At 39.0% G+C, this 14515-nt stretch overlaps 1 protein-coding gene across 9 annotated transcripts in view; it reads left to right on the forward strand.

Annotated features, from left to right (window-relative positions):
• The window catches only part of LOC125701542 (clathrin heavy chain 1-like), a 50694-nt gene that overhangs the window by 11803 nt on the left and 24376 nt on the right, over positions 1-14515 (forward strand). For all 9 annotated transcript variants that reach the window (XM_048963703.1, XM_048963707.1, XM_048963702.1 and 6 more), the window contains 15 exons: positions 3317-3585; positions 3866-4027; positions 4801-4914; positions 6234-6407; positions 6706-6903; positions 7321-7521; positions 7643-7795; positions 8409-8531; positions 9288-9425; positions 9644-9808; positions 10233-10413; positions 10727-10890; positions 11918-12043; positions 12749-12891; positions 13410-13644. In XM_048963703.1, the coding sequence (XP_048819660.1) occupies positions 3317-3585; positions 3866-4027; positions 4801-4914; positions 6234-6407; positions 6706-6903; positions 7321-7521; positions 7643-7795; positions 8409-8531; positions 9288-9425; positions 9644-9808; positions 10233-10413; positions 10727-10890; positions 11918-12043; positions 12749-12891; positions 13410-13644 (2546 nt within the window). The remainder of the gene's footprint in view (positions 1-3316; positions 3586-3865; positions 4028-4800; positions 4915-6233; positions 6408-6705; positions 6904-7320; positions 7522-7642; positions 7796-8408; positions 8532-9287; positions 9426-9643; positions 9809-10232; positions 10414-10726; positions 10891-11917; positions 12044-12748; positions 12892-13409; positions 13645-14515) is intronic.

The following is a 14515-nucleotide window of genomic DNA, read 5'->3' on the forward strand; positions in this document are numbered from 1 at the left end:
GTTCTCCTGGCATTACCAAGCTTCATGCATTATCCTTGTTCCAAGGTTCTGTTGCTTTGCTTTGCACTGAAAGTAGTCTCCAGTTGTTACAAGTGAAGGATGCAGTACTCAAGGCATTCTTCCATTCTTCACAGAATGGAGAAACTTAATGTTCTGGTAAACTGAAATCTAAATTCTTGTGCCAGTGTTTATAAGAACAAATGGAGCAGCAATCAAAAACCCCAGCTTCCTTGACTACATCTGCAGTGAATTATCTTAAATATACCAATCAGTCTGGTGTCTTGATAAGGAAAACCCATGGAAGTCTGGCTCTTTGTCTCAGGTTTTGGCCTGAAAAAGCAGTCAAGTTCACAGAAGACTCAGTCACTTGCCCATGCTGTTTGTGATCTTAGTGCAGGTTCCTCTCTCTCTCTCTCTCTTAATCCAAATAACTGAATTACTGTGGTTTAATTACAGTTTAGAGCTCTGAAGCTTGAAACTGTGTTGCCAAACTTAAGAAATAATATTGCTGGGGACCTTTTGATCACCATCAGAGCTAGTCAACTGATGAAGCCTTTAAAGCAATTTCCAACTCTATTACAACAGTTTTTTATTCTAGAAAATAGACAAGCACAAGCTTTTAGGTAATTTTGTAGCTTATTGATTCTTTCCATATTCTTTAAGCTAGGGTTGTCTTGCTTTCTTTTGAGCAAGACAAAGCAGTTTCTGTACGCACATACTGGCGTTCTTGTTTAGATGTTGAACTAGTGCTCTTTCTGAACTGCTTATCTGTCTTCTGGATGCCACACACTATAGCCCACTATAGGTGTCAGTGCTTTGATAGCACTAGTCTTTTGCCTAGGTGCTTCTTGCATGCATATAATACAGTAACTGCATGTGCAGAAGTTGCAGCATGATCAGAAGAAGGCCGCTTTTTGTCTAAATAAAGCTCACAGGCTGTTACTGGAGCTAGCTGATCAGATTAATAGATCTGCTTGCTGTTAATCTGAGGAGCATAAATTCAGCATGTAGTAACTCTGAAGTCTTGCTTTGTGTTTTGGCACTGTGTTAAAGTATTATGATCAATTTAATGTGTATGTTATTCTAGACTTTTACAAAGCAATCAGGTAGGTATTAGCTTGGGATTATTATCTCTTGGAAGCAGCTTACATCTATCTTTCCAATATTGCAGAATCATAGAATTGCAAACTTTGGAAAAGACCTCTAAGATTACCTGTCCAACTGTCCACCTATTGCCAGTATTTCCCTCTAAACTGTGTCCTTCAGTACAAAATCTAAGCATTTCTTGAACACCTCTGGGGCTGGTGACTCCACCACCCTGGGCAGCCTGTTCCAGTGCTTGACCACTCTTGGAGAAGTGTTTCCAGCCTGATTCTCCTCTGGCACAACATGAGGCCATTCCCTCTAGTCCTCTTGCTAGTTACATGGTAGGAAAGGCTGACCATCACTTCATCACAGCCTTCCTTCAGGTGGTTGTAGAGAGCAATAAGGTTTCCTCTGAGCCTGTTTTCTGGACTGAACAATCCCAGCTCCCTCAGCTGCTTTTCATAAGGCCTGTGCTTCAGAAGACCCCTCACCAGCTTTGTTGCCTTTCTTGGAACACACTCCAAGGCCTCACTGTATGTCTTGTCATGAGGAGCCCAACACTGAATGCAGTACTTAGTGTCACCTCACCAGTGCTAAGTACAGAGGACTGATTACTTCCCTGCTCTTGCTGATACAAGCCAGGATGCCACTGGCCTTCGTCGCCAGCTGGGCACATGGCTGGCTCATCTTCAGCTGAGTGTCAGCTGATACCCCCTGGTCTGTTTCCTCTATGCAGTCTTCAGCTACTCTGCCCCAACCCTGTAGCATTGCCTGGGGTTGTTGTGGCCAAAGTGCAGGACCCAGCATTTGGTCTTGTTGAAGTTCATTCCATTGGCCTCAGCCCAGCTATCCAGCCTGTCCACATCCCTCTGTAGGGCCTTCCAACTCCCAGGCAGATTGACACTTCTTCCCAACTTGTTGCCATCTGTGAACTTACTCAGGGTACGCTCAAGGCCCTCATCCAAGACATCAATAAAGATTTTGATTGGGACAGGCCCTGGTACTGACCCTGGGGGAACACTAATTATGACTGGCCACTGGCTGAATGTGACTCTATTTACCACCACTCTCTGCATCTGACCGTCAGGCAGTTCTTTACCCAGAAAGGACATTTCAGAAATATGCAAGTAAAGGAGATACAAACCAATACTCTAGCGGTCTGAGTGGGTGTCTTGTGAACAGTAAAAATGGTATTTCCTAGAGCTAAATTCTGTTATTTGAAGTTAAGTAAAATAACACTTCGACTTCCTGCAAGACATAGAATTCGTTATTCTTTGAAAAGGATTTGTCTCAGTTATATAAGTTGTAAATCTACCCGCTGCTGCTTCTGGTGATTCAGTGTTGGCTCAGTTATTTTAGTTGTAATTCTACCCTTGCTTCTTCTGGTGATTCAGAGAACCGCTGAAGTCGAGCTTTAAGTTTCAGTATAGTTACCCAAATTGTGAAACAATCTTTTATAGAACTAAAGCTCCAAGCCTCTTTATAAACTTTCTGACCTTTTTAAAAGCCTCTCCAGCAGGTAGTTTGTACTACTGTTTTACAGAGCCCATCCATTTCCCAGTTAAGTGCAGAGCCTGTTTGGTTCCAGAAAAACAACAACAACAACAACAACAACAAAAAACAAAAACAAAAAAAACTGCACCCACAAAAACCGTGGTCTAGCTATTTCAAGAGCTGTTGCAAGTCTGTTGCTGCTGGCTTCAGTCTGGGTGATCTACAAAAGCTACTAAATTGACGCAAACTGGAGCCATTCTTTCTGCTATACTAAATTACATCAATTAGACAGCTATAATTTGATATCCCAGTGCTCCTATGTAAACCAGAATTTACTCAAGTAAATTATATAGTTTAGGTAGTTTATTATCATATAGATATCTTATAACTATCCATATATAGATATCTTATAGTTTATTATTTATTATATATAGCTTAGATAGTTTATTAACTGCACCTTGTAGTTAGACTGCTTTTGCTTGTCAGTTGTTGGTTAGAATGTCATGTAGGTGTCCATGAAGACTCTTTTGCTTCGTGGCTGGAGGAAGTTAAAGGTTGGGAAGGGTTTCCATTTTGGTACAAGTCTGGTATCAAAGTACACTTGGGTGTAACATGGTACTAACTCTGCCTGTAAGATCACCAGAATAGCTGTTTAAGCAGAATTGTAAGTAGGCGAACTACAGGATGGTTATTACAATAATTGATCAATGATGTTTCTTGGGTTTTGTCATACCAGCTGGAAAAACGCTACAGATTTTTAACATTGAAATGAAAAGTAAAATGAAAGCCCATGCTATGGCAGAGGAGGTGATCTTTTGGAAATGGATATCTGTGAATACAGTTGCCTTGGTGACAGAGACAGCAGTCTACCACTGGAGCATGGAGGGAGAATCTCAGCCCCAAAAGATGTTTGACAGGCATGCTAGTCTTGCAGGCTGCCAAATCATCAATTACAGAACTGATGAACATCAAAAATGGCTGTTACTGATAGGAATTTCAGCGCAGGTAAGTTACCTGGAATTATCATGCTAAGAAAATGGTCAGGAGAGCTTTGTTCCATTTTCCTTTGCTTATAGCTGCTGTAATTTCTTAACTTTAGTTTCTATAGATCAAAACTTCAAAAATTCCTATTTTGGAAGACTAACCTGACCTTTAATATGATTAAAACATTGGTGGAGGGGATAAGTGGCAGTTGTCTCTCTTTAAGCGACTGTCCCTAAAGTCTTGTTCTATAAATATTTGAAATGTTATCTCTAAAAGCTGATGTTTTTCCTTTTTCCTCTAGCAAAATCGCGTGGTTGGTGCAATGCAGCTCTACTCTGTTGATAGAAAAGTCTCCCAACCTATAGAGGGCCATGCAGCAGCTTTTGCAGAATTCAAAATAGATGGAAATGCCAAACCTTCCACCCTCTTTTGTTTTGCTGTGAGGAGTCCTGCAGGAGGCAAGGTAAAGTTTGCATCTGTTTTCTTGTTCTGGTATAGCACATCTCATTACTAGTAGAACTTCAGCAATCACATTCAGCTGACTGAAGAACAGCTTGTGAACCATACATGCAGTATATTCAGTTGGTATGTAAATGCTTTATTTTAATATAATAGAAACTGCTAAAAGTCTGAATTCCTTTAGTAAAGCTTAAGCAAAAGATCCAATGTAGATGTAATAAGAACTGAGATCAAAGCATTGAGTTATGGTCACATTATGTTTTGTGTAATGAAATCGAGTCATAAAGCAGCCATTTATGTCTAAAATTTAGAAGAGACTAGGTAAGCCTTAGCAGCTTGGGTAGGTTTGTATGTAACTTATAGTGAGACTCAACAGCAGGTCAATATCCTACAATGTTTGTTAGCAGTCTGTAAAGGGCAGAGGTCACATTACAATTTTTTATTCTTTCATTCTTATATTTTACACATTGTTGATAAATTGACAAACTCAAAACATCTGGAACAAGTTGAGTGCCTTGAAATAGAAATATACACTATGCTTTTATAGAAGACATTCTTTAGCTTTTCCTGGTATTTACATTGTTAAGTTCTGGTTAACTTCATTCTTTTTTCTCTTATAAAAATCTGGAGCACAGTTCTCCAGAGTATTTCTGAATTGGACAGATATTTTAGTGGCCAAGGGTGACAGATGACTTCATCAACTTATCTGAAGATTGAAACTTCTTTCATGTGACTGGATTTGCTAGTGATCTTGTGACATGTACTCTTTCTTCTTAGCTTCACATAATTGAGGTGGGTCAACCAGCTACTGGAAATCAGCCATTTGTTAAGAAAGCTGTTGATGTGTTTTTCCCACCTGAGGCACAGACAGACTTTCCTGTGGCAATGCAGGTAAATGACCAAAAACGCAAAGCAGCGTAATAGCTGGCAAGTAGCAGGCATCTGTCATTAAAAAAAACAAACACACTTTCTACAATTGCTTTGCTGTTATTCTTCTGAACTTTGGAAATGGTATTAATGGATTTATGGGAAGCATACTAGACAGTAAAACAGTAACTCTCACACAAATATGTAGGCTGTATTTATCTAAATATGTGAACTTTAATTATATTAAAAAAAAAAAAGCCACAAAAAATTATTTGTCTTCTGGTAGAATGTTTCTGACATTGGTCAGAACTCCTTTTGAATAGCTAAAAAGTTTGATGAGCTTTTGCTTTGTCTTAATAACAGCAGTTCGAAAGTAACTTGATACCAAGCATTGAAAGCAGTCTGTCAGAACAGCAGTACTCGTAAGTTCTTGTCTAATTTGATAATGCTTGTTGATAGCAGGATAATTCTGCTTTTTTCAGGCTATTGAACTGTCTACTAATGGTCAGGGTTTTAAATATAATTGTTACAGTGCTTGGCATTTCATCTACAGGTAATGTCATAAGACAAACAGAGCGGAGAGCCCTATATTAGTCTACCTCCTGTAGTAGCAACAGAGAAGAAGATACCTTAGGATATTAATAGGAAATTTTTTTTAGGAAAAGAACATGAATGGTTACTTTAACAGACCAAACTTACAATATGAAAAACAAACCATCTTGGAGCATGCAACTGCTGTCCAATCTAATATACCAGCTTTGTGAATAAACAAAGATAAGCCTTAATGAACTGAGGTAAACAACACAAAGTGTGTGCATGGCAGGCTTCGTGTACTCTGAAGTCTTGCTCCAAAGTGGAAGTACTTGTTTCTAAATACAGTATTGGCTTGAAAGCTTCCTTGGCTTTGAGACTTGACAGCTAAACAGTAGCCCTCAGCAGCTGAGCATGGTTCAGGTTCTGCTGGTGCTTTGATTGGTTCTTGCTGGAAAAGAGTGGGATTATCACACAAGATTTCTGAAAATGAACTTGTACTGGTGTATCTGACCTGAATACTAATTATGCCCAAATTATATCCCTCATCCTCACTCATTAGAACAGTATGGTCTTTGTTGCAGATGAATCTTGGTTTTCCTTCTGCATGTGTTCAGTGGAGGTATGGCTCTAAATGGTTATCAGAGCCATTCATTGCTTTGAATTTGTAACAGAGAAGCCTGAAGCTGTATTTGTTCCTAGTGTTAGTGCAAAGGCATGTCATTGCAGTGCTGTCTTGTGACTAGGCTAAAGGCAGTTGTCTTAACTGTTGCTGTGTTAGTCTATACTAGTAAAAGATTATCTTTTAACAGATTGGAATTAAGCATGGTGTTATCTACCTGATCACAAAGTATGGATATATTCACATGTATGACTTGGAGTCTGGAGTTTGCATCTACATGAACCGTATTAGTGCCGACACTATTTTTGTCACAGCTTCTCATGAACCTACCTCAGGCATTATTGGTGTCAACAAAAAAGGACAGGTAACTAATCCAGTAGTGTGTTTTTAAGTCTTCTAAGGCTGTGATGGAATGTAAGTAAACCTAATGAGTGACTTGATATAAAAAAAAAACATCGTTGCAGGGATTGAGTAACTACTTGATTTTTATCCATTTTTTAACCTCTCCTAGTACAGACTGCTTGAAAGGAGAAACTGACTTGTTTTCCTTTTGGATAATCTGCTGCTTTGCTGACAGTCTGAATAGATATTCAGTTGTTATGTTGTATACAGTAGTATTGGAAAGGGCAGTAAGTCTTAGTTATGCCTTTTATCCTTTCCAGGTGCTTTCTGTATGTGTCGAAGAAGACAACATTGTGAACTATGCCACAAATGTTCTCCAGAATCCTGACTTGGGTCTGCGTATGGCTATACGTAGTAATCTTGCTGGTGCAGAGGAATTATTTGCCAGAAAGTTTAACACACTGTTTGCTCAAGGAAGCTATGCAGATGCTGCTAAAGTAGCTGCATCTGCACCAAAGGTGAGTTATTTTAAGGGTAGAGGTTAGAATCCATTTAGACCGCCATAGCTTAGTTGACTTGCACTTCAGCACTTGACATTCAAGAGCTAAAATGCTTCAATACTAACCTAAGCTGTCTGTAGTTCATTTCATTGTTCTGTCTAATATGTTCTCCTGTATACCATCAAGGAGCATCTGCCATACTTTTCCAACACAGACTTGACTTGCTGTGGGCACTGACTTCTTTCTAGAAGATCTTTTGGTTTAGGTTTGATTAAAGTCTCCACCCTGAGAGATTAAGAGTAAATTCTTCGGTGGATAGCTGAACTTAACACCTGCTTTGGTTTTTTTTTTTTTTTTTTTTTTTTTTCCCCTCCTCTAACGCTATTCAGCTTTCACAAATTAAATGTTACTTCTCTGTATCGTGTGCCTCTACAGGGAATTCTACGTACCAGTGATACAATCAGGAAGTTCCAGAGTGTACCAGCTCAGCCGGGGCATGCCTCTCCACTGCTCCAGTACTTTGGAATATTGCTTGACCAAGGACAGCTGAACAAGTTTGAGTCTCTGGAGCTCTGTCGCCCTGTTCTACAGCAAGGCCGCAAGCAGCTTCTGGAGAAATGGCTGAAGGAAGACAAGGTAGGCTTGATCTTGATGCTAACTTAATTTGGCTGCCTTGTAGCAGTTGAGTGTGAACAACTCTTTCACTCATGCTACATATATGGATACTTGTGCTTGACAAAATATCACTTCTCTTCAGCTGGAGTGTTCAGAGGAGCTGGGAGACTTGGTGAAGACAGCTGACCCAACCCTTGCACTCAGTGTCTACCTTCGTGCTAATGTGCCAAACAAAGTGATTCAGTGCTTTGCTGAAACTGGTCAATTCCAGAAAATAGTACTGTATGCTAAAAAGGTAAAGTTGTTTATCACAAGCTGCCAGACTATATCTTATGTTTAATGTGTATGTGTTCTCAAGTTATCTTCCATGAGAAATTTGATTATTTTTTTTTTTACTCAAAAACAGGATAACTAGCAAAGACTAAGAAACAGTAGAATTCATAGTATGTGATTAACGTCTAATAATATGGTCTATGAAAGTTGAAATTAGAACCTCCAGAATTCTTATACTATCAAATTATGAACTGGCTCAAGCTGCTTATAAAAAATGACTCTTCCTAAATCGTTAAGGAAGAGATTTTTTTTTTTTTTGCAAATTACAAAGTAGTTTGTGGGATATGCACTTATAAATTTAGGACTGTGTATGATAATGCCTTCAGACTCTTGATTTGTTTCTAGTAATTTTCTAAGTCAACAAGAAAATTGCCCTAGAGTAAGTTCAGTTGCTAAATAAGCAAATACTGAATTTGTGTTAACGTACAAACAATGCTTTTGTCTGAGAATTCCTGGAAGATGGAGAATGGGTGTTACAAGGTTCCGTGTGGCTCATAGCACTTACACTACAGATTTAGAAGGCTTAAAATATTTAAAACTTTCCAGACATGCATGATTCTTCCTGAAATCTCTAGGTTGGCTATACCCCAGACTGGATCTTCTTGCTGAGAAGCGTGATGAGAGTCAGTCCTGAGCAGGGCCTGCAGTTCTCTCAGATGCTGGTACAGGACGAGGAGCCACTGGCTAACATTAACCAGGTGATGCCTAGAACAAGAGCACTGGTCTCTTTCTAGACAGAGGTAATAGCATAGTACCGCTTTGGGAACTGGTAAGGCCAGTTCAGATCTTTAGTTGGCTTGGTTAGAAAAGGGGCTAAACTAGTCAAGTTTGGTTGCCATTAGAGGCAAGTGTTCTTGTGCAAGCTGGCTCTATTACAATTACCTTGATCCTGAATCTGCCACAGTCTTAGTCTATGCAATGAAGAATGTTACTGTCAGTTTAGAAAGCTCCTGCTGACTTTAGAGCACGTGTGAACTCTTATGGTAGCAGAGAATTTATAGGAAGATAAATGAGCACTAAAATGAGCACTTGCTCACAGAGGCCACTTGTGATTAAATCATTAGACAACAACTTACTTTATTAAATAAGTGAAGTATTTAGAAAAAGTGTTAACTTTTCTTGCAGAAACTTTCCTATCAGAAAAGAAGGGATGGGCTTTGCTTGCTTTGTTAGAACTAAATAGTTGGTGGCAAAGTCTAGCATAATAGGTCAAAGTAGTGTACACCTCAAGTTCTAGAGAAAAAGGAAGTGTGAAATTTTTGTCATCTTTATCATCTTATGATAAAAAAAGTAAATATAGCACATTAAGTGCTGGAGTGAGCTGTCTTTCTAGACAGGCTGTTAGGTGTGTACAGATAAAAATATAAATGTGTACATATATATATATTATATATATATATAGACTCCCTTTTCTATATATAAATATATATTTTCAACTTGATGATTCTCAACAGATTGTGGATGTATTCATGGAGAACAGTCTTGTTCAGCAGTGCACATCCTTTCTATTGGATGCTTTGAAAAATAACCGTCCAGCAGAAGGCCACCTTCAGACTCGTCTGCTGGAAATGAATTTGATTCATGCCCCACAGGTAAGACTCTTAGCCTAGTTCCTCCAAAAAATGAAGGAGAAAAATTGGAAGGCTTGTGCTGATATTCTGCATCTGCACTTCTTACAACAATCTGATGTCTATATATAGTTTACCAACATGAAAGACTATGAGTCAATCACTGCTATGTCTTTTCAACAACTTTTAGTCTGAGCTGTTGTCGTTTTCTAACAGTCTGCATACAAAATCTAATCTCGTAGGTTGCAGATGCCATCCTTGGAAACCAAATGTTTACACACTATGATCGTGCTCATATTGCCCAGTTATGTGAAAAGGCAGGCTTGCTCCAGCGAGCTTTGGAACACTACACTGATCTCTATGATATTAAACGTGCTGTTGTTCATACGCATCTCTTGAATCCTGAGGTAAGTCTGTGCAAATGAAAGCCTGAGGTTCTGTACTTGAAGTGACCACTGCTTAGCACTCCAGTAGCTGCTAAAATTCCTGCAGCAGCTTTAAGATGTTTTGTAGGTACCCAAGCAGTATGTGTAACTGTGACTCAATAACATTTATTCAGTTAATTATTAAACCTCAGTCTATATTTTTGATGGCTTAAGTTTGCCCTCAGTTTCCTCGGTGGGCGTTTCAAATCTTCCAAGCTGTGTTTTTGCTTTAGTTGTGTTTATTAAAAAAAAAAAAAAGTCAGTCTGTTTCATTTCCAGTCTTTGGTCTTAATGTGTGAAAGATTTACCTACAGTAGCTGGGTAGAAACTCTAGCTATTTGTCACATTTAAAAAAATTGGTTGAATCCTCTATAATTTACTGAGTGAAGCTTCTTTCTCTTCGCAGTGGCTTGTGAATTTCTTTGGCTCTCTCTCTGTTGAAGACTCTGTAGAGTGCTTGCGTGCTATGCTGTCAGCCAACATTAGGCAAAACTTACAACTCTGTGTACAGGTTGCTTCTAAGTATCATGAGCAGCTTGGCACCCAGTCTCTTGTGGAGCTTTTTGAATCTTTCAAAAGCTATGAAGGTACAGTATTAAAAGGAAGAGCAGATACAAAGGGCATCAGCTTTTATGGGAAAGGTACTTTCACTTGGCTGGATCCTAGCATGCATTTATTTAAGTGCATTCTTGGGATAACTCTTGTTCTAGAAAGTCTTTTTGCTCTCTCTCAAAGAGAAAGAAAAATCTGGAAAGGAGGAAAAAAAACCAAAACTGGTTTTTCTGTAGTTAAATGAAAACTGCTCTTAGCAATGTTGAACTAAATTATAAAATGAAGTTCATAAGTCTGTTCTTACTTGACTTGTCCTTCTAACTGGGTTAAAAACGTAATTCTTTCTAGGACTGTTCTATTTCTTGGGTTCCATTGTAAACTTCAGCCAGGATCCAGATGTTCACTTCAAATATATCCAGGCAGCTTGCAAAACTGGTCAGATAAAGGAAGTAGAAAGAATCTGCCGTGAAAGTAACTGCTATAACCCAGAACGGGTGAAGAACTTCCTGAAGGTAAATTCTCTGTCCAGCAAATCAATCTCTGTAGAGTAGCAGAACTTCAGCCTTTTAAAGGGAGGATAATACCAACTCAAGTTTTAACTGACATGGCTATAAATAGTCAACTATGTAAGTGGAATAGGAATCCAGTCCTTTTCCAGGCATGCAGTAGTTGCTTCTTGGCAATCTCTGAAAAAGCCACAGTTCCTGTAAAAAATTAACCCATAGGTCATAGAATTAGTAAAGTTGGAAAAGACTGGAAAGATCATCTAGTCCAACCATCAGCCTTCCCTCATGTCCACATATTGTTCATAAGTCGCTTTCATGGTGTTGAATTGGCATGATCCAAAACATGTCCATTTAAACAGCTGGACTGTCACATACCAGCCTTCATGCCTTTTGCTTGTTAGTCTGGACACACTCCAGTGTCTGAGCAGCTTGGAGATGTGACAGAGTGGACAGAAAGCATCCCAATCCCACTGCTCTCCTCCTTCAACTGGTACAAGCTATCAAATTGGTATCATACTGGTACAGAGATCGAATGGGGTACAAGCTATCTTCACTTAACAGTAGGTGGGTCAGTGTTGGCAGAAGGAAGTAATATGTTGAAGTATTCAGCTGAAACTTTAGCAACGGTATTGATTAGACAAAGCTTGGCAAAACTGGAGTCAACTGTCAGAATGTTTTGCATACTTTGTGACTGGTAAAGTGGGATTTTAATGCCATTTGATTTTTGCACTAAGTTGTTGCCCAATAATCGCCTTCTGAATGGATATGTGAATAGATAGTTCTGCTGAAGCTAGGGATGTAGGCCTAATGTGCAACTTCAAGAGCTTAAATTTAAAACTCAATTGCTAGACTGACCATATGATTTTCATAATGGCTAACTTGCTTTTGAAGTTAATTGTTTGCTCAGCAGTCTTAAACTTGAATGTTTTGTGATTTCTAGCTGTGAAACAACTCAATTATGCTATACTACTTTGAAAATACTTTAACAAACGGTGAATGCTATCTCACATTTTTTTTTTCCCACACAATATAGGAGGCAAAGCTAACAGACCAGCTTCCTCTGATCATTGTCTGTGATCGATTCGACTTTGTTCATGACCTGGTGCTCTACTTATATCGCAATAGTCTGCAGAAGTATATAGAGATCTATGTGCAGAAGGTAAGGCAAATGCACTTTTAAGGTGTTGCTCTTTCCTTCCTTCTAAGAAATTTAACTTTTTGGTTTGTTAATCATGGAATCTTAGAGCGGCTTAGGTTGGAGGGAACTGTAAAAGATCACCTAATCCCAACTGTCAGCAGGATTGCTACCCACTAGATCAGACTGTCCAGGATTCCATCCAATATGGCCTTGAGTGCCTCCAGAAGTGGGACATCCATAGCTTCACTGGGCAACCTGTTTCAGCACCTCAACATCCACTGAATAAAAAAAGTCTTTCTCATGTCTAACCTCAGTTTTCCAATTAGTTTAAAGCCATTCCCCTTTGTCCTATAATATCAGACTGAGTAAAAAGTCTGTCCCTCTCCTGCTTGTAATCTCCCTTCAGGTACTGAAAGGATGCAATGTGGTCTCCTTATTATCTCCCCATTACCTTCTTTTTTCCAAGCTAAACAAACCCAAAATTAAAGTAGATCTAACTGTGTATTTCATGCTCGCACTTATGCAGATGCCTTTTACTGAGCTCTTGTCTATCACAAACCTACAAGCAGAGTTTTTCCTAGAATTCACGTAAAAATGCATCAGTAACTCAAAATACACTGCTCTTAAAGCATAGTTTAAACTTTTAACTAGAACTTTGTGTGGAAGATAGGGGATGGGTTATTAATAGCACTAATAACTGATTTTAATAGTGGTGGCTTATTCCAGGTGAACCCCAGCCGCATACCAGCAGTAGTTGGAGGGCTTCTTGATGTGGATTGTTCTGAAGATGTCATTAAGAATTTGATCATGGTGGTTAGAGGCCAGTTCTCAACAGATGAGCTGGTGGCTGAAGTGGAAAAAAGAAATCGGTAATGAAGATACACCTGTAAACACCATTCACAGGCTTTCCTGACCCTGATATATACCCAAGTTGGATGCAGCTTTTTTGAATGATACAATATTAAATTGCTTTTGTGTCTTATAGAGCAACAGCTTAGATTTTCTATCAAGTCTCCTGGTTGTTTGAACAATATAGGAATGCCCAACAGCACTGCATGATGAATAATACAGCGTTTGAACTCTAAATTTGCCATCCATGAGATGTGCCTTTGGGGTAAATCTAGATAAAATTGTCTTCATGGTATCATTTTTGGCACATAGCACCTTGTGTAATTAGTTTGCAGTTACCTCTAAAATGAAAAAAATGATTTCAAGTGTTAAGAGCCATGTAATAGAACAGAAGTTGAAAAGAAAGATGATAATACTTAATGGAACCTGCAGGCTTCTCTTACATTTAACTGAAGGTCAGATATGGCCAGATATTTGTTGATACCTGTCAGGCTTCCTTAGCCCAACTTACAAAGCTCAAATGTTTGCTTCTTCAAAGGCTTAAATTGCTGTTGCCATGGCTTGAATCAAGGATTCATGAAGGCTGTGAAGAACCTGCGACTCATAATGCATTGGCCAAAATCTACATTGACAGTAATAATAATCCAGAGCGGTTCCTTCGTGAGAATCCATACTATGACAGTCGTGTAGTTGGCAAATACTGTGAAAAGAGAGACCCTCATCTGGCCTGCGTTGCATATGAGAGGGGCCAGTGTGATCTGGAACTCATAAAGGTTAGCAAAACTGCATTTATAAACATGTTAAAGAATGTACTTGCTGCCTGAGGTGAAAGCTGAGTTAGCAATTTGTCCAACATTTGCAGAATCCTGTCTTGCAGTCTCACTAAGGATTTGAGGTAGACATGAATCTTCTGCATGGAGACAGTAACATTTATCATAACAAGGAACTATAATGCTCTGCGTCCCAACTAAAATTATGTAATTGCAGATTTAAGGTGCCATTCATGTTTTTCATCCACAGGCTGCTCAAAATTAGGTCAAGTTTTCTGGACTCAGCTGATAAGTATGGCAACTGTTAAATCTTTGTTAACTTCAGTGTTTTTTGTTCTTTTGTTTTGAGCCTTGAGTACTTGATCAGCAGAAAGGACAAGTTGCAACCTAATGTAACGCTACAGGAGGAGGAAGAGTTTCCCTGAAACTTCAGTTTGAAACTAGAAGGTTTTCCTTTGTCGTGATTGACCCTCTGAGAGCTGCTCTGATGCTAGAACAAGAGAGATGCTCTGACAGCTAGAACAAGAAAAAAATAAATGTTGGTAGTTGAACTGCAAGGATCAATTCAGATAGCATTCCTCTCCTGTCTAAAACTTATTCATTCCTCAAAATTCCCTTGGAAGTTCAGGGGAAAGTGAAATTTTGTATGGTTCTCCGGACACGTAGTGTCTCATACTGAGCATTAGAGTTTAATGTCAGACTGCAATGCTAGTGACTGCTGTGAAAGAAAGCATTCTCCTACCTGTACTTCTATGACAGTACATGCAAAGATTGCCAGCTGAGTAGGGGTAAGAACTAATTTGTTTTTACCCTGTTTAAAAAAGGAAGTAAATGTTATTTCCTGACAGGACTGGCACTGTGGCAGTTAGAATGG

This window comes from Lagopus muta, chromosome 17 (assembly GCF_023343835.1).
Source record: "Lagopus muta isolate bLagMut1 chromosome 17, bLagMut1 primary, whole genome shotgun sequence".
NCBI lineage: Eukaryota > Metazoa > Chordata > Aves > Galliformes > Phasianidae > Lagopus > Lagopus muta.